At 36.8% G+C, this 20,701-nt stretch overlaps 1 protein-coding gene across 1 annotated transcript in view; it reads left to right on the forward strand.

The window, feature by feature from the left end:
* CSMD1 (CUB and Sushi multiple domains 1) overlaps positions 1-20,701 on the forward strand; it is a 945,929-nt gene that overhangs the window by 197,781 nt on the left and 727,447 nt on the right. The window contains exon 2 of the mRNA XM_030448332.1: positions 9,882-10,098. Within this exon, the coding sequence (XP_030304192.1) occupies positions 9,882-10,098 (217 nt within the window). The remainder of the gene's footprint in view (positions 1-9,881; positions 10,099-20,701) is intronic.

Below are 20,701 nucleotides of genomic sequence, written 5' to 3' on the forward strand. Positions count from 1 at the left end.
GACAAATGGGTTTTTCCAGGTTTTCAGTAATGGGCTTCTTGACAGTATGCTCCTTTAGTAATGGCATAAAACCAAACTGCTTGAACTACGTAACGTTTCTCAGCCTGTTGATGCAGGCATCAAGTGACAAAGATGGTAAAAAAACCTGCTGTAAGATCCTGATATGTGAGCAAGGCTGACAGTGAAGTGGTCTGTGAGAGTGGCATCAATAAAAAATAAAAGTCAACGTGACAATACTGAAGTGATCTGATTTGGTACAGACAGACAGTTATCCTGTACGTTGAAGGAGTAGTCTGGCAGAAAGGAAATAAAGACATTCTCTGCTCAGAGTAGCTTGACTACAGTTGACTTGCTCTTATTTCAGTGAAGCTCAGAAGAGAATTTGGATTATTGTCAGTATTTCACAAACAATGAAATCATCACTTCCCTTTTATTTACCTGGGCAATGCCACACTCCCTCATTCTACTAGCTGTTGCTAAGCAACTGTAACAGTACTCCTGATATTTACCTAAAGCCTCAATTTATTTTATTTTATAAAAGTAAACCACTAAAATACACCCTGTCCTCAGTGATGTCTATCTGCAGAGTGAGTCTGCATTTATGAAGAATAGTCTTGTTTTAAAAGGCATTAAATCTCTCTTTAGCTCAATGTTTTACAATACAGAATCTTACCCTCTGTAGGAGAACTTTTTCAACATTACATTCTATGTGTTACAACTCTAGTATACCACTTCCATTTTCCCCCTCTCTTTTTAGTGTGTTTTCTTCATTTTGCTGACTCTTAAAACAAATGAAGTAAATGCAAAGGAAGAATTCAGAGAACTTTGCCGGACTGGGTTAAAATCATTATTTTTGAAGGAAAAGGGATAAAACAACCTCATATAATCTAAATTGCTTATAAGAACTTACTGCTTTGTCAGATGGAAACATTGTCAAGCTGAACCTTGAGAGATTGATTATGGTATTTTTATTCTTTTTGTCTTTACTAGCCCATGGCACTGAATTGATGGTGGTGTAGACTGTATTTTTTTAAAAAAAGCAGTGAAAGCCCGTAAGAAACTCAGCATGGTTTCCTGCAGAGAAACATATTTTGCTTCATTATATTTCCCCATTAACTTGTGTGAATACTGATTTATTGGTCTTTTTGGACATTCCAGTATTGAAAAGGGAATATGAAATATCTTTTTCTCAATTTGAAATAGCAGCGTAATCCAGCTGGTGTATAATATGCATCTCAGCACTGAGAATTTCATTAAATAAAGAAAAAACTTCCACATAACAGCACTTAAGATATTTTGCTCTGGTACAAGCAAAGCTAGCATTATGGCAGGATTTGTTTCAGAACTTCTTGCTAAATAGTAATATTAATCTTTAGCCTTCAGGACAATTTAATTTCAGTTGGGTGCTGGAAAAAGACTTAAATATACATAGGAAATTGCAGTCAAAGCTATTGCCTGACTTTCAGAGTACTAATCTGAGACTTTAAAAACACCAGCTTTTCCGTTTCTTCAACACAATCAATAAATATATATCCTGCAGCTAGAAGTAAGGTCTGAATTTGAAATGTTTTATAGACTGATAAACTTGCAATCACTTTGCAAATGTCTGCATCAGAATTTAAGGTCATTACATGCATTCTAGCATGCATTTACCAACCAATCGTTCATCTCATGTGAAATGGACATAGTGAAGGTCCTAGACTGGTCACAGACAAAAATTGCAAAGTTTGAATACCTGTATTTAAAGGAACTAAATCTAAATTTTCAATTTAGTAGCCATCTTTTATCTGTTATTTTGCTTTAGCTGCCAAGCTGCAGAATATTTAGCAATTCAGAGTCAACTGGTTGAATCCGACAGCCAACAGAGGTGAGGCTGCCTCCTCTCTGTGTCTCCAGCTGCAGGCTGTGGCAAGGCTGAGCAGCTTTTCCCAGTAGGTGCACACACACAGAGCACATAGATACAGTGCATTATATATGTTTACATAGGGCCAACTACACACGTAATAGAGGTGGATGCACTTAGGACTCACAAGAACTCAGGCAGCACCAGCAGCCTCCTTCTGTTGCCCATCTCTGACTGAGGAGGATGGAGGTTTACCCATCCACACACACATCTGACCTTGGTCCCCAGTAGCCACGTCCCTGTAACCTCATCCTTGGGGAGACCTTCCTGGCTTCTCCTCCATGTCACCTGCTCAGTTATCTGGATGGACTGCAGCCAGCTCTTGCCTACTCACCTGCACACCCATGATGGATCCTGGTGCTGCACAGCAGCCAGACAGGCTCTGGCCCTGGCCCTGGCCCCACCTGGGACTGGCACTTGATGTCACTCACAGGGCTCTCCCCCATCACTGATCCCCAGACACACACACCCTTGGGCCCACAGTTCAGTCTAGCTGCTGGCACCATGACCCTTAAAACTCATGACCAGCACTTTTTGTCCCCTCAGTTCTCTATTATACCACAGTAGCTCCTTCCCAGATCATCTAAATCCATTAATTTCTCCTCCCTCTGGTTTCTCCCCTAAACACCCCATAATAAGTCTTGTGCAATCCCAAAACACTCCTCCCCAGCATCTCATAATATGTTCCCCACCCCAGGCAGCAAACCTCCTTCTGTTGAAGGGGATCTGAACTGCACATCTTGGACCCTTATGGTGGGCATCGTATTGGGACACTGGGACTGAAACATTCCTGGGACAGCCCTAGACAAGGGCTCTCTCCTCTCACTCCTTACTTTTGGTTCCCAGCTGCCTTTAGGTCCCCCTGGGCACCTCCAGTGTAGTGAAATGAGGCAACCGGGTGCCACTAATTGCCAGGGAGTGGGCATGAGCTTGTGTTAAGCCCACCTGTGCCTGATTAAGGCAGGCCCTAACTGCACATGAGCAGGATTAGGGGGCCAATAAAAGGTGAGGCTTGAAGCACAGGCTCAGCTCACTCCTGAGCTAGCCAGCGGAGAGGTTAGTTGCTCTTGGAGCAAGAGCACTGATCCAGGCTAGTCAGTCCTGTGGGCTATAGGCTCAGAGCACTATTTGTGAGTCTCTGCTGGAACACCCGGTTGGACCTTGAAGCGCCGTGCCCTAAAAGAGGTTCGTCTTGCTACACTCCAGGAATATGGAGATGGGCCTGCTATGGGCTTATGGCTCCTTGGATCAGCCTTGGAGGAGCTGGGGCAGGGTGAAGCTTGGACTTCCTGTCTGCCACTGACTCTGTGTGCTCCTTTGCAGGTCCATGGATGAACTTTTTATCACATAGCCTAACAGATGAAATAAGTTTAAACATTTTCTCACAAATTCTCTTTAAGTGGGTCTTGCAGAAACATAGCATCATGAGTAAACTTACACTGTTCTTATTTGATGTTAGGCTGGGACAGTCTTGACAGTTTCAATAGCTGTAGTATCAAAGCTTTGCAGCACCAGTTCTGCCTGGCACCAAAAGGTGGCTGTGGACACAGTGAGCAGATGCTGGTGCAGCACAGGCAGCCACTTTGCTACGGGCCAGGGCTTACCTCAGTTTAGCCAGCAGAGGTAGTGGCTTGCAGTGGTGAATAAATCTCCAGTAATAACTAAAGGAACTGGTAATTTCTGTTTTGATTAATTTCTTGGAAAGTGCCTTTTAATGGTGTTGGGAGGTTTACTAAATAATTGAGTTTTAAAGAAGGATTGAAGTAGCCAAATGCTGTTTAAGACTGTCCTCAGAAAATAGCACCTTTCCCTCTCTGGCCATTTGACATTTCTGTTCTTCATCGAAGTTCATTTAGGAAATAGCATTTTAATCAGTTAGTAACGTGGCCAGAAGATAGCTTTGGGCTATACTCATTATGAAGAAGTGGTAAAGGCCCCATACAGGCCTGTGGCAGGGGGTGGCTTGAGCCTGCAGGCTCTAGGCCAAGAGGGAAGGGGTTTGAGCTTACAGAGGACTCAGTGAAGAGAAAATACGGAGGTAGCACAGAATAAAAGAAGAAAGAGTGGTTGCAACAAGGTATACAACCACCTGTTTATGTCTTACAGTGATCTACTGTTCAAATCTGTAGCTACTTGTTGCAGTTCAGGAGGAAACTTTTTTTTTTGTTCTGTGTATGTTTAATGAACCTTTGCACTATCAGGAACATGTGGGTTTTTACCTTTCTTGTGAAAAGTCATATTTTCAAAACTCTTGTTGTCATGAGCTTTGCTGCTCCAATTCATGAGTTAAAGGAGCCATAGTGGCAAACATGAGATGCTCTGGGGATGTGAGAGATATACATTTGAATTTTCTGTGCAAGAGAGAGAATCTGTGAGGGCTCTAGGGATGAACTCTTATGATTAAGGACTCAAAAATAGTTATAAAAGGGAGATGATGGAGTCAGGGATTCATTCTGCTATATATGCAAAGAAAGTTATTAATGCAGTTTTGCGCAGAATGCCAGAGGAAGCTAATCCCAAGGCAATGTAGGCGAAGGCATGGAAGGCTTCCTTAGAAATAAAACGTTAGTGTTCAAAAGCAACTTTGTAGAACAAAAAATAGAACTTTGTAGAACTTTGTAGAACTAAAAAATATTCCTCTTTTGAACACAGCTGGAGCAAGTAGCCTGGAAGAGACCCTTGATGGGCCAATAGGTAGTCAGAATACAAAGGGAAGATTAGTGTTATATACATTTTCTAATTCCCATACATGAGCTGTTGTGAAAAATTCCTCAATGCATATGTTTAAATTTAAGAAATTGGTAGAATAGGTTATGACAGATAAAATTAACAGTAGTGTGCAAGCACCATAGGTTATCCAGAGTTTAAAAGACAATCAAGGAAAAAATTGATGTGCTGCTCTTGTAATCTGCAGCCTCAGCTCATGTGATATTTAAAAGGGACCAAGAGGAGTTAAGGAATTAAAAGGTGGAACACCAGAAACTTTTATTATAAAACTATATTAAAGAAAATAATTGGTTGTTACATGGTTGAATGCAATATATTCAAGATGAATCGAGGCCTTATTTTAAAGTTAGATGCTTTTCAGTCCTATTGGAGTTCTCTGAATGAACTGGCCTGAATGTGGGTGAAGGTGATTGGAATTCCAAAAGGCATGGAAAAAGTTCCCCAAGTAAAGACTGTCAAGGGAACAAATCAGGGCATATGAAAATCTGTTCATTGTAAAAGGCTGGCTAAAAGTTGTGCCTCAGGAACAGAAGAAAATGGCCAGTTTTTACAATGAAGGGAGTCACCATGGCATCCCAGAGAGATCTTTATTGTCATCTGTGTTGATCAGCACATCCATAAATGATCAGCAAAAGGGAGAAAGCAGTGAAGTGACTGTGATGATAGGAACTTATGAGTTATTAAAGATGAGGCCAATTGCGAAGAATAAAAAAGGCCTTATGTGACCCAGTAAAGGGATGTTGAAGTAGTTGATGAAATTCAGAACAGATTAATATGATGTGATGCACATAGTCGTACGCTGTAGAGAAAGCACAGGTGAAAAAAATATTATAATAACTCCTAATTTTCCATGTAAAATGACAGGCTCTAGCTTCACTCTGGAGGAAAGGAATTTTTGTTGTAATACAGTGTCCAATAAAAATGTCAAGCTAATGCTTACCTTAGCAAAAGAACAGATCAAATTAGTGGGAGAACAGAAAAGGGATTAAAATACCACTGTGTAAATGATGTGTATAAATTTTCAGTATTACAAGAAGGTCTGGTATTCCTGTCTCATGAAGGGTATAACAAATCTGCAAAAGATTCAGAGAAAGGTGATAAAATGGCTTTAGTACAAAGAACATCTATATAAAGTAGAACTTTTGAACTTAGAAAAAAAAAGTAGTTGGGACCTGATGAAGGTCAATAGGATAGTAAGTCCTTAGAAAATATTAATAAAACTGTTCACTATTCATACAACAGCTAAATGGCGTATCAAATGATCCTATCAGATGGTAGCTGCTGAACAAACACAAAGGGGTTTTCTGTTTTTAGGATTCTCTCAAGAATACATTAAAGATCCTAGAAGTTAGTATAGGCACACAGGATGGCTATATGAGTTCATGGAAAAGTAATTTAGCAAGGGCTATTTAAAGGGAAGATGACTACAAGAATGTGTTCCTTTTAAGAAATCCCTGAGATAATGATCTTGAAGGGGAGGAGAGTTTTCTGGTGAAGTCCTTACTTGGTAACTCCTTTGGCTGAGCTGAAAGAGCCTTTGATCTGGCTGAGTGCAGCTGTTCATATATACTTATTAAACTTACTAATAAAGCCATAGCATATTAAAATCTACTTTAAAGAACAAGGGATATTCCCTGTCATTTCTTAGTGTCACTAACAGGTGCTGCGTTCCTGTGTATCTGCAGAATGCAAAATGCTATGCACAGTCACAACAAGAATAAATGTGACTTCATTATCATGATTGTTCAAAATGTCTTTAGCTTGACTGGCTTTATTATAGCTAGTTTTGATGCATTTTATAGACCAGCTGTTCAAAATGCAACTTGCAAAAATTGTTTTCTCTGTAAATCTGTACATGTATGAACAAATCAGTTTTCCACAGGTTACCTTATGAATTACAAGAAATGGTTGTGGTTTTCTTATTTCTAGTTGAAGCATTTGAAAATTTTTTAAAAAAATCTATTAATATGCACTTTACTAGTTCTAATTATTAGATACTGGTAAATGGTGTGTGTGTGTTGGAAAACATAGTCATGATAAATATAAAGAGCCAGGACAATGAAAGTCCAATTTTTGGAAAATACTCTGTAAGTCTTTGAGGGTTATATTTATTATATTTATATTAAGGCAAAGCAGCTCTTAAATTCTACTGATTCTTATAGATTCCACCACTCATCTGACCTTAGGATCTAAGGCAAAATGGCAGCATTTTAAATTTTCTTGGTGAGCTCTCACAACTGAGAAATGCTGAGCTTGAGCAGTTGCAAATTGGGTTGGTACGGAATATGCTAAGAACATTGCTAAGAGAAAATAAGGCTGAAATCAGTGCAAATAATTTTCAACCACAAGCTAAGAGCATCAGTTTTCTTAAATTACAGTTCTGCTATCCTAAAGTTAAAATAGCTGTCCTGAAATATCTTCTTACAGGCAACATGTGACAGAAAATTAATGCAAATAGCATAGTTTATATTCATATAAACAATGCTGTGGTGTCACACTAATAAAATTTTTTGCAGCCTAATACACCTTTGATATTAAAATAATGCAGTGTACTGATACCATACTCAATCAATGACTGCACATCTTGTGAATAATGGTAACGTTTATTTTTTAATTTTGTAGATCTTTTTAGGGTGTATTCAGTCATATTCAGCCTACATTACCTTCTGTGCTTGGATTCAGCCCAGCAGAACTACTTAAACTGTTCTAATATTAATACTCTTTTAATATTTTCTTATTGGTATGTTCAGTTTCTTTACTTTGTGCTATTAAGGCACCTATAAGAAATAAAATATTCTTAATTAACCTAATCAGTGTCCTCTCAGTGGTCTGTGGTGTCTCTATAGTAAGAAACTTCAGTTTTTGTGGGATATTGCATTGCCAACTCTGTCCTAATTTGCTGTCGCCTGTCACCCAAAAGTCTCTTCATTCCTGTTCTTCAAGAATATCCTCCTATTGAATCTCACTTAAATGTTTTGATGCTGGATTTACTCCTGAGCAGAGGTGTAACATTTGGCAGGTCTAAAGGTTTAAGACTTAAGTATATTGACAAAGTAGGGTTGCACAGTTAGCAGCTGATGCTTTTTTCCCAGTACTGCTCTGTTAACATGCTTCATGTCTTAACTGGGAAGGGACCTAGACCTAGAAGGGTATAGCTATTTTCTGGGCCTGCAAAGCTTTCAAGTCTCTCTGAGTATTGCTAAGCTCAGAGGAGAGATTCTTCTCAATTGTCTGAGTGCAGCAATGGGATTGTTAGGAGTTAACTGTGTAATAAAGTTCTTCTGGGGATTTTATTCAGGTTTTTGGTGAACACTAAGTAAACCAGTAGGTATTTATATACCCATGCATAAATATATGAGAAAAACTAAATAATATTTCACAGTAGTAATTTTCCGTTATGGTACTTTGCTTTGTGTTTCTGGGGTATGAAATGAACAGGCTGAATGTTTATGAATATTTTCAGAATTTGGGGGATATATCTACAAGACAGCAAATTCCAACTGCAGAAAGAAAGGGCTGTGGCCAGCAAGAAATGCTTAAGTTAAACAGGGATAAAATGTTGGCTGCCTTGTTTATCACTACAATGTGTTTATTTGCCAGGAGAATAATGTACATCAACTTGAATATACAGAAGGTATAAAAAATACTGGGACATCACTGATAGCTTCCCAAACTTCTGTGAGTAAATATCAACCCCCTCTGTAAGGAGGCTGCTGAACTCCTGCCATTTGGGGAGCGGAAGGGCTCACTTACTACCCCAGCAATATTCAGTTTTATTTTAAGCCAACTAGAGGGTTTCCAAAGAAATTGGAGAGTTAATTTCTTGTCTCCATGGAATTTACAGATGCAATTACATATGATGTATTGCATTCTTTACACACCAGAATTAAGAATTTCTGCTTCTAAAGGGTGGTTCTGTCTTTGGTAGACTTTACATGAATTGCTACTTTACACTTGATAGCTCTCTTTCACACCAGAGTGGTGAGGAAAATGGTTTGCAAAGCAACTTTTTCATACTGGAGTGGTAGGAAAGCTGCTGTGCTGCATGGCTGACAGGGGGTATTTGATTTACAGTAACCAGTTTCTGGATATTGATGACATGAAGTAGTATTAGGTGATGGAGTATTGGGGTGGTGGGCAGTCACTTTAGTTTTCCTTTTATGTTTTCAGAAAATTATTTCTGTAGTAATTAAATTATTTTAAATCTCATGTGACACTTGTATGACATTTCCCCTGTGGCTGTAGGAGGAGGAATACAATGCAAACCATCTGCAAGAATGCTGACAAGTTACAGTGAGCTGTACATCTGAAACTTTCATGCTGGAGTGTGATAGATTCCTTCTTCAGGAATTTTTAATAACACAAATGTTTTATTAAACTAGTGTGAATCAATTGGTAGATGTAATAGAGAAGATTTTTACTTTAAAGGCCTCCTGAATCCCCATAGCCTTTTTATCTTTTCATTAGTTTCTGTTATATTTGAAATTTACTAGAAAATGATTACTTATTCTTTAGTTTTAGCAGCAAATCTCTTTTATTAAATCAATTTTATTAAGATTTAGAAACCTCCCACAAGCACTTGACAGCTCTGCTCTGAAAGATTCAGTCTCAGAGGCCTACTGCTGAGAAGTTAAAAATAAAATTGCAGCCTAAAATACTTTTCTGGTTTAGGTATAACAATAAAACACTGGGATTATATTTGTTTTGAAGTTCTATAAATGCATGCAACAATCTAAGCATTACAGTGCACAGAAAGTCCTTGAACTTCTCTGTAAAAATATTTCATTAAGTCTTTTCTACGTCTCTGAGCCAGTACAACTGTTGTGTGTGGGATTAAAAATATCAAGCAGAAATTAGACTGTGCACTGTAAATCAAGGTTTCTTGCTGAGGGCTTCCCATTAATGAGCTGCCATACCTTCACAACATCTGTAGGATGTACAAACCAGATACAAATGCCTGCTGAGTACTTTTTTTAAAATATTTTAAAAAAAATTAGAAATTTTAAGAACTAACACTTGACTCATCATAATGCACATGGCATTAAAAGTCCTGTACTACAGAAATTTTGCTGTGGTTTTGAAGTATAAAACTCTAAATTTTTGTTTCAGCAGAATGCATAATAAAGGTGTGTCTATGTTTTGCTTTCTGTGTTGAAAGCATGTTTCAGGACAGTGGAATAATGTCTGATACTTTGGAATATATACTGGGCAAAGGGAAAACCACCAAAATATCTCTTTTCTTCTATTCCAGGTCAGAACTGTGGTGGCTTAGTACAAGGACCAAATGGTACTATAGAAAGCCCAGGATTTCCTCATGGTTATCCAAATTATGCCAACTGCACGTGGATAATTATCACAGGAGAACGTAACAGGATACAATTGTCATTTCATACTTTTGCCCTTGAAGAGGATTTTGATATTTTGTCAATTTATGATGGACAGCCACAGCAAGGCAACTTGAAAGTGAGGTAAGGTGCCTGTTTTTCTCTCTTCATTTCTTTCTCTCTCTCTTCAACTCTCTCTCCTGAATGTACTTTCTTCCCCAGCCAAGGGAACACCAGTGTCCTGGGATCTCACTGCAAAGATGTGAATCCAAATTTCAGATGCTTATGGCCCTAGCTTGTGTACCAGTAGCATCAGTCATATTTAAATTGAACCACAGCTCACAGTCAGGTTTGGTAAAAGCCCTGAGCACTGAAGTGTCCCGCATTGCAGTAGCTTATTTTTATTTATCTTGTCCCCTGATGGAATACACATTCAACCCAGGGTACCTTTTCTGAAGGCACCTCTCCCCAGGTTTTGAAAGAACTCTTAATGATGTCACACTTTGCTTTTCTACTGTGCCTACAATGTTTGAATAAGAGCATAATTATGGTGCTTGTGCTAACTGTCCCAGGGCCTCTCCCTGAACATCACACAAAAGTGATGAGCGGTACAGTGGTTTGAGTTAGGTAACCTCTGAAAATGCTTGAGAGGTTAAATCCTTCAGGTGAGTGTTGCCTGCCCTGCAGATGAGTTGAACTATAAATTGTCTGCTTTGACAAAATAGAAATTCTTCTCCAAATCTAAGTAAATACAATTACTGGTCAATTAAAGATATTTAAAGGTGAGAAACAAAGGTGTCTTGTGTCTCCAGATACAACTAAGGTTACATAGAAGCTTTCTGGAAGCTTTTTGATCTTGAAGCTTTTTAGAACTTCAGATTTTGGTGCATTAGTCCATCAGTATCTTGTTTTGGGTTCCTTGGTCATTTCCTGGCTCTGGACTGCAGAGCTGGACAGCAAATACTGCTATTGGTGTTCTGGCATTTTCTATTCAGGGATGAGATTTATGGGGCACTGTAAAAAACTGCTGTCTGTTCTGTTGTCTGATTGCTCTTTTACATGCTGCTGATTTATATTATACTGCTAAAATAATAGGAACATCACCAATTTGTTCTGCATCTTAAGTGAGTATCATTAAATATTTTTGACAAGAACAATGTTCTGATTGATAGTCAGCTCATTTCAAAAAGTTTGGAAAACTGGGAGACAGTACACAGTACAAATACTTGAGTTGCACAGTGTATGTGCTTTATTTACTGCATATAACTGACTTTTAGTACCTGTATCATCATTATAAAAGGATTAATATTTACTTTTCATTATCAATACTTTCATTGTCTACTTTCATTATCAATAGCTAATATGCCAGTTTATTTTGCACTAGTCTGTTAGTAGAAAGTTGTTTCAAGAAAGAGCAGCAACTGATCTTCTGTGGGTATGGGTGCAGAAGAAAAATTCCTGAATATGATCTTGATCCCACTGAAGTAATTGCCACTAATTTAAGTAAAACAAAGATTTCATGTCCAGTGAAGCAAATATTTTATTTACCTTTGCTTGTATTATCAACTAGTTACTTTAATATTTAGTATTTATAAGGAAAAACGTATTTGATGGTTTTGCAGCAGGCAGAGGTTAAAAAAGCAGAATTTGAATGACAAGTTTCTATTGACATATCTCATACCCTGTGACATACCCTTTCTTCCACAAAGCAGATTCACAGGTGTACCCCTCTACCACTGCGCATTTCAGTCCAATTCCTCAGAAGATACTGGAAAATTATATTCTTGGGGTTTTTAGGTGACTGCATGCAAATACAAAGGAGTATCTTGTAACTTCTGCTTCAGGGTATGCTTTCTTTCATAGATAAAAGTACTCTGCTAGATTATATTTCTTCAGCCATCATACAAAATCTGAGGGCTTTCCTTAAAAAAAGGTGTGTAACTATATAGCTGTCACACACTATAATAATTAAGTAAACATAATCCCATAGTTTGCAGAGTATTTTTCAACTGCTAAAGCAAAATCGGATAAAAAGTACTAGGACACTGAACTAGGTTCCTGTGCTGCCTGAATGACATTTTTGTATGCTAAATGTGCACCAGGATACTTTGACTACAAGTTGACTGTAAACCGCAACAAAAGAGAAACATGTAAAATATATTGAAATGCTAAGGAAAGGAAATAAAATGTAAAGGAAACAGGTAGTTGGGTAGTTGTAAGATCATATATGAACTTCTTCACTTAGTGCTTTATTAAAGCATATAGTGACTTAGGGATAAATTACACATGGTAGCAACCATAGGTTATTGAAAGCTATGTCATGAGGAGGTTGAGAAGTATATATAAACAAAATGCACTAAAAAGTGCTATTTTGCATATTCCTATTTTTCTAGATAAAACCATAATATCACATCATTTTGTATAATTACTGAGTTTTGTAGTTCAAATTGTCTTTCAAAAGATTGCAACAGCTGCTTTATTTTCATCACTGTACAGAACACAAAAGAGGATTTGATATATGTGTGTATGTGTGTGCACATATATATATATATAAATGAGGAAAAGTATAATTTTAAGTCTAATGCCACCTGTCATGATAATGCTTTGTAGGGTACTGTAGTCTTATTTTTATAAGCAAACATAAAGTTAGGTAATTGTTCACCATGTGTTATAACCAAAACAGATGTCTCAGTTTGATGTTCCTGTAATAAAGCTTAGGTATTGTATTATCAGTTGATGAGGAAAGATTTCAAAACAAAACCAAAACTAAAATAAGGCTGGAGAAAGATGTAAAATTTATTTTATTTGCATTTTAAATTGTAAAAGAGTTGTCATGTATTATAGAATCATAGAATCATAGAATTGGCTGGGTTGGAAGGGACCTCAGAGATCATCGAGTCCAACCCTTTTACCACCGTTGCGGTTGCTAGACTATGGCACTGAGTGCCACATCCAGTCTCTTTTTAAATATCTCCAGGGATGGAGAATCCACTACTTCCCTGGGCAGCCCATTCCAATGCCTGATCACTCTCTCCGTAAAGAAATTCTTTCTAATATCTAACCTAAATTTCCCCTGGCACAACTTAAGACCATGCCCTCTTGTCTTGTTGAAAGTCGTCTGGCAAAAGAGACCAACGTCCACCCGGTTACAACCTCCCTTCAGGTAGTTGTAGACAGCGATGAGGTCTCCCCTGAGCCACCTCTTCTCCAGGCTGAACACCCCCAGCTCTCTCAGCCTCTCCTCATAGGGTCTGTGCTCGAGAATATATATATTATACACAGTGAGGCATCAGCACAGAGAATTTGTACTGGTTGAACTTTCAGGAGAGATGGAAGTGTGGTGCACCGAGACAACAAAGTTCTTTGTTTCACTCCCTGTGAATTGTTTCCCTAAATAAGAGCTGCTTTCAGTAGTTCATTGTAGTCTATGTGCTAAACCATACTTATTTTAACTTTTTTATTTGTTGTGTGTGTCAGATACAAGAGTAAGTGGTAATATTTTGAATAGAAATGAGTTGTTTATAAACAAGACTTAAGGAACAGGAAAACAGGTCAGCTCTCCATTGGCTCAGTATAAAGGCAGATGAGAGCTGCCAATACTGCTCTAATGAGCTGTGTACTGCTCTTAGGTACATTACCTGTCAGGAGCAAGTGAATTCAAAACAGACATTTCAACAGTTTATGGATTTCAAAAGTAATTTCAGGGATGATATCTTTGTGTAAGTCTTGTCACACTACATGCTGAGTAGGGGTTTCATAGGGAGGTACAGGTAACCTTAACAGGACTCTGTGAATAGCAGTGCCTGTGGCAAAATCTCTGCTCCTGAGGATCTCAGGTGGGCTGTAAGTGGGGTGATAAGACCAGGAGCTGCAAATGTTACAGACAGGGTGAACGTATGTGCAGTTACCTTCATCTCAGCTTGTATCCTGAGATATCACACTTTTTTCTATGCCAAATACAAGCAAGTTTAGTTTTTCTAACGCAGAAAGGCTGCTAATTACATTATGTAGGCTGATGGGAAGATGGAAATGTACAGGCACTGAAACTTGGTGCATGAGTGTGTACATGATGCTGTCAGTTATTTCAGACATGCATGATACATGGGAAAGTGATTTCTAAAATGTCTGCTTGGCTTCAAGGTTTCTCAAGCCTTCTAACCATTATTTAGTTTACTGAAGCTTAGGTAATAATATAATAGATGCTGCTTGTTATTACTCATATTAGTTGAAAAAAAAATTTTTTTCTGGTTTGATGGAGGAGTAATGCAAATGATGGAAGTTATTAAAAGTGCATGTAATAAAATAAAGCTTACTGAAATTTCCTGACAAGCATATATACAATGATTTTTAAATAGCAAAATGTTCCCCCTGCTTTTTGTGAATGATGTTGGAGAGGAATTAAAAATGAATTTTTCACAGTATTCACTTTTTCCTGTCTCCACCAAGCAGTAAACCATATGTATATTCTGCACTTTGTGCTACAATAGAGGAGACTAAAAACATTGACCTTAGTTAGAGTTTGGGCTCTTGTTCTATTTTAAACCAAGATTCATCTTGTCTTCAAGAAGTTTAAAAATTTTTGATTAGTTGGCTTTGAATTTTGGTCACTTGGGGTTTTTTGTGTGGGTTTTTTTTGTTGTTTTTGTTTATTTTGTTTTTTTTCTGTTGTTATTTGTTTCTTCAGAAAACTATTTCTGTCCTGCTCTTTCCAGGACCAAGAGAATATCGAAGCAATAGGGGGTGTTTGACTTTTCTGCAGGACTGCTGACATTCTAGTGTGCAGTGTACAGTTCTTTATTTCTTTTTTTCCTTCCCCATGAAAATAAAAACATCCTTTTTTTGCCTTTTTATTGAACACAGTTTTCTACAAGTTGATTTCAACATGCAGAATTTATGTGCATCTGTGTGAGCTGGTGATTTCGTGAAGCAATGTAGGAATGAGTATAGTAGCCACATTTTTTCCAGCTGAAGCTTACCTAGAAACACAGCTCAAAGTAAGAGAAACTGAGGTGGCATTCAAATTTGTAAAACAAGATTATCAAGTAATTTCAGTAGGATATTCTGCCTTTTAGTGCATTTCTAAGAAAAGCTATTGTATGATTATGCAAATTTATTATTGAGTCCCTGCCAGTAGAGATGCTTATCAATTACTACCATTCCCCTTTTTATGTTAAATCAGAATTTTCTTGCCTTTTTACCCTATTAAAGTATTAAGAAAAATAATTTATAGCAGAGGGCTAGAATGTGATTCATTGTACATCATATAGCTATTTTAGGAAAGAAAGGAAACTATGACCTGATCAGCTAAATGCTGACAGACAATTTCTGCCAACAGCAAAAAAGTCATTCAATGACTACATCTGCCAAGATAGTTTATGTGTCAATACTGGCAGGTTCAAGTTCATATGTGGGATTTTTTTTTTTTTCATGGATGGTTAAAAGGCTAAACTCCTATTCCTAAAGTTTTTAGCTTCCCAATTCAGTACTCAAGCTTGCTAATTTAATTTGTTGGCAAGCCTCCATACTAAAAAGATTTAGACAAATTTATTAAATAGAAATTCAAATAGGCGTCTGTTTATTATCAACAAGCTACTTCACCAAGAATTATAGGCCATATACGTGTTTGAGGCTGATACTAAATGAAGATCAGCTATAAAGGAATAGAATACTTCTCCTTTTTTCTAGAGAACATGGGAATATTGTTTGAACAGCAACCAAAGAAAACCCATTTCACATTTAAGAAATTATTATTTCTTGAGGAAAAAAAAAAAAATATATTCATTTAAAAAATAAAAACAATCCATGAATTTAAACTGTAAAATTCTGCATCAGTAGCTTAAAGCTTTGATGATATATTTGTTTAAGTCAGCACATTTTTCGCTAAAAAATTGATGTGACATTCACTGTAATAGAAATGTAACTGTGCTCAATTCCTCTGTCCTCTGTGGAGATAAGATCCTTTCCCCCTTTCTGAAACTGACCATAGTTCTGAGAATTTCCAGGTGTTGCCTCTTTACCTCTTTCATACTTTTCAAACTGGTTCTGTATAAGTGACAACAGTGATTTGGTGCATTTGTTTGTAGTGTTTCACCATCGGATGTAATGCTAGTAAGAGACTCAGAATGAAAGAGTTGGAATGTGGCTCCATAAAAATGTTATTTCTATGGTTTTAGAAAATTTAGTACTTACTGTTTCATAGCTATACAACTAAATTTGATTTAAGGGGATAGGAAAAAAATATATATAAACACCTTTCTAAAAAAATCAGTGAAACTTTATTCATTATTTCAAGATGCCTCATAGTAGTCTGTTTTTTTTTTAGGAATAAGATTATTCTTAATAATAATGTTATTCTTTATTAATAGATTTTAAGTGTTTCACATGATACTGTTTCAGAATAGTTCCTTGCTTTCAGATAGGAGGCTCACGTTTGCCTCCCTTGTTATTTGTTATTCCATATGGAAATATTAGAAAAATTAAGTTATTAATCTTGAAAGAATCATGTTTATGATCATACTAAGCCAAACACCCATACATTCCTTCAGTAATTATTTTACAAACAGAACACCTTTGGTATCCATTATCCAGTGTTTAAGTTACAAAATCTCAGAAAACTGCAAGAGCCCACAAACCTGGGGTTTTAAGAGATTAGTTCATGTCTTTGCTTTACCTGGAATGTCAGAATAAGGTTTAAATGGTACTGTAGTATTGGCCAAGTTTAAGAAAATTGTCTTCATTGGTATGATATCTGCTTGAGGGAGCTGACATGATCTACAATATTTTATGGAAAGCTTCTTCAATTCTGTCAGACTGATCTATTAAGAATCCAGATAAACATAATTTGGGGAATTACAGCTCTTAAACTTAGATGGATCCTAAACAGTCTGTTAGTGGAGCTTAGTGATACAATTGCCACCAAATATTGCAGACAACTTTCTGACTGAACAGGTGATAACATTAACTTGATTCCTGGCTGTATTGCTTACCTTTGCTATCTGTCACGTAAACAGATGTTGCACCAATGGTGTATATAAAACAGTTTTATATCAGTCTTTCTTCATCTCCTGTCTTGTTCAATTGATTTTGAATAGAAATAATTATGTATATTTCAAACAATTATGAAGCCCTGCTGATCAGCATCCCTAAATGCTGTATATACAATGACTGCTACAACACCTCATAGCTAAAGATCAGTCAGTTCCCTTTGCCTTTCTTCTTACTGCAAGCTACTAATTACATTACAGCCTTCAGAGAATTTGCAGCTGGACTGGTCTCTTTAGAGATTTGTTACTGCACATCCTTATTATGGGATTCTTCTGAGTTTCTATATACCATTTTTGATATATAATTTTTTAATTAGTACATAACCTGCATGCTATTAAGACATTTTGTCTGCTTAATTGTTTTAGAGCAGAAAAACATATTTTATCTGCTAATTACTCAGTTAACTAAACTAACAAAAGTAAAAGGGAAAAAAGCTTTCCAAATTGTAGTAACTGATTTGTCGTGTTTCTGCTGTATGTAATTAAACTGTGAATCATGTTCTCCTGATGTCATCTGGTAATTACCTGCCTACCTTGACTGAGTTTTGTGATTATTGACTGTGTGATCATGATGGGGGTTTGGGTAACCCTCTGCTAGACCAGGATGTAGTGATTATAGGCTAGATACACCATCATAAATGTTCAGGCTTTAAGAGGAACTCTTTAGTCTCTCTGCCCTGAATTGCTAGAGTTGAAATTTAGAATCATAGAATGGCTTTGGTTGGAAGGGACCTTAGAGACCATCTGCTCCAACCTCCCTGCCATGGGCAGAGACACCTCTCATCTAGACAGGGTTGCTCATAGCCTCATCCAACGTGGCCTCATCAGCCTCTCCTCTGGGAGTCAGTCACACAATCAATTCCGTGTGCAAAACAAATTTTGTAGACAAGTGTTCTCATAATCTTACAGTTCTTGATATTATTTTAGAGACTTTCCTCAATTTTCATCCTGTTCATACTCACAAGAGTATCTGCTTATATTATTAGGGGCTTTGGACATTGAGAGTGACATTTTTCCCATTTAATGGACTCTAAAATAGATTGTGACTGAATTCCCTGTTAGCTCCTATGCCTACCTCCATTTGTGTGAAAACTATGTATGCTCATCTCCATTTGACTCTGAATTTATTAAGACAACTAATTAGGCAGTAGGCAACTGACTAGAAGCCCATATAATGTGTAACACTGATCTAAAGGGAAGTGAAGGCAAACTGTTATAATAGGCTCAATACCTCTTTGGCAGGTCAAAGCACCCTTAGAATGCTTCTTGCTGTTGACTGGCTGCTCTTTTCATTGATTTATCAATGGTATTTTCATCTGCAGACCCCAATTATGTGTTGCTGTCTATCAGCAAAAAGTTAGTAAAAAAAAACTAAATTCCTTGCTTATCTCCCACACCCCAATATATCTATACATTGTGGTTTTCCTTGGAAAATCTAGTGTAACCAGTGTCATGAAAGAGAAGTAAATATCCTTTATTATACTTGAAAGTCTAACAGTTTGGTGTTATAATTTTGAGAGCTTCCCTCAAAACCTTTATCAGAAAAGAAAGTGAAACAAGATTCTTTCTTCACTTGTGGTTATGAAATAATGAGGTAGGGATTCCCAAGAGAACTATACAGGGATTTACCTGGGCTGTGTATTCACAGATTTAGTGCAAAGAGGAGAGACATCCTCATGTTTCATAGCTTAGAAATTAGCCATCTTAAAATCGATTAAACTTTCCAATTAAAAAAACTAGGCTTTTTCTTTCCATTTAAGTTGTCATGTGTCAGAAAATTAAATAAGAATTTCACTGGTAGCAATGAATGGAATCACTTTTATATTTTTTTTTTTAATCTATGTTATGTGTTTCACTAAATGGAAGACAGTTATGCATTATCTAGCAACATAAATAGAAAAAAATACTTACCTTATGCTGGATGGGTAATATTGAGGAAGTCATTGATTAGTAGCATAACTTCATGTAGCAAGAGTAGAAGAATTACAGGGTTTTATGGAAACCATAGTTAAAAGTTATAAAACAGAAAATAGTTTTAAAAGGTTTCCTGCTTTTTATTATGGCTAGAGAAAATAGTGGTATTAAAAGAAAAAGTAAAGCCCAAGGCACTGTTACCATGAAGGATTCACTCAACATGGTTTTGGTTGGAGTAAAGTGCTATTCATGTCTGTTATTAGATGTGTGAGATAAACGTGTGCAGCTGAGGGAAATAATAAGGGAAACAGTAGAGGCACCATAGTTTCACACAAGTTAGCCAGACTGCAGTGTTAGGAAATAAAGACTTTAGTCCATTTTTGTCATATTTAGTTCTATATGTAATGAATTTCAAAGGCTGATAGCAGCCAAAAAATAATACAGGAAACTAATTAGATTGCTAACTTTTGTTTGAAAATTGATTTCTATGCAACTGGGGTACTATGGAATAGTGGTGTTATTATGGGTATATCAAGCACCGCACTAATCACTTCTATGCTGCATAGAACTTTATTTACTAATTATAGTAGGAAAGAGATAATTTAAAAATTTATACCTCTTTCTTAATATAGCTTTTTCTTGAAGGAGATAAAAGTCCTGAAAAGGGTTTTTTAAAAACTGCAAAGTAACCTTGAAGTTTCAAACACAGCAAATGAAAAGGTTAGCATTTCTTTGTACACTAAAAAAAGAATATATTGTTTGGAGATGAAAAATTACAGTGTGGAGTCCTTCAATAAATGTTCCACAGCACAGAGGAGCTGAAGCACTGCCTGGCATCAGAGAAGAAATCCTCTCCTCACCCAGCCATAGCCTCATCTTTTTTTTTCCTGTATAAATCACTTTTCTTGTAAAGCTAAAACACCAAGCCATCAAAATTTCTGTTGTGTCCCATGAGCATGAAACAACAAATTAAGTGTAACAAGTAAACACAAGATTCATGAATAAGATTTTTATTTCCTTTTAATGTTTTTGGGCCTTTAGCCAAATATTCTAATGTCATGCTGTGTGTAGAAGATGTTACTCTCTGCTTGCTGCAAGATGTTCCAAGTTTGGAAGAGGTTGCCACTAAGAATAAAAAATGATGAAAGAATATATTAGCATGAATAATCCAGTGTTCTATAGTGAGGAAAGAAAAGCAAGCTATTTCCATATAAAATGAAAAATTTACACTGCAGAATTGAATGATACTTAATATCAGTTTGAAAGGGCACCAGTTTAAGGGTCATGCATGGGAAGTTTGCATGTAAATTCCTTACTAATGGAAGTATTCAGTGCACAGTGACCTCACAGAGCATACATTGACATCTGTGAACAGAAACAAAATCATGCAATTGTCTAGCAAATTGAATTTTAAAATTTGCAGCAGTTAACCATTTTATTAATAAAGACTAAGAGAGTGGATATTCAGTGCTGTTTTAGAAGAGGTGTGATTAAGACCTAAAAAGAAGTGTAACAACTGCAGCTTCAAGAAAATGATCCCAGTTTCAGTTTGGGATGCACAGCAGTGATCAAACAAAAAAAGGCCCCCAAAATAGTGAGACTGACAGGGACACTGTCTGTCCATCATCCAGAGACTCCACAGATGGTCTCTGTTGTAGTTTTTTCCTTTTTCTAAAGCATCTGAGGTTTTCTGAAGCTTTTGTCTCCATCTACCTGGAAAAATTACATTTGTCTGAACTTAGGGCTTAGATGCCTCTTTTATGTTTTACCTACTATTGTTTTTCAGCTTT

Source organism: Calypte anna, chromosome 3 (assembly GCF_003957555.1).
Source record: "Calypte anna isolate BGI_N300 chromosome 3, bCalAnn1_v1.p, whole genome shotgun sequence".
In the NCBI taxonomy this organism is placed as follows: Eukaryota; Metazoa; Chordata; class Aves; order Apodiformes; family Trochilidae; genus Calypte; species Calypte anna.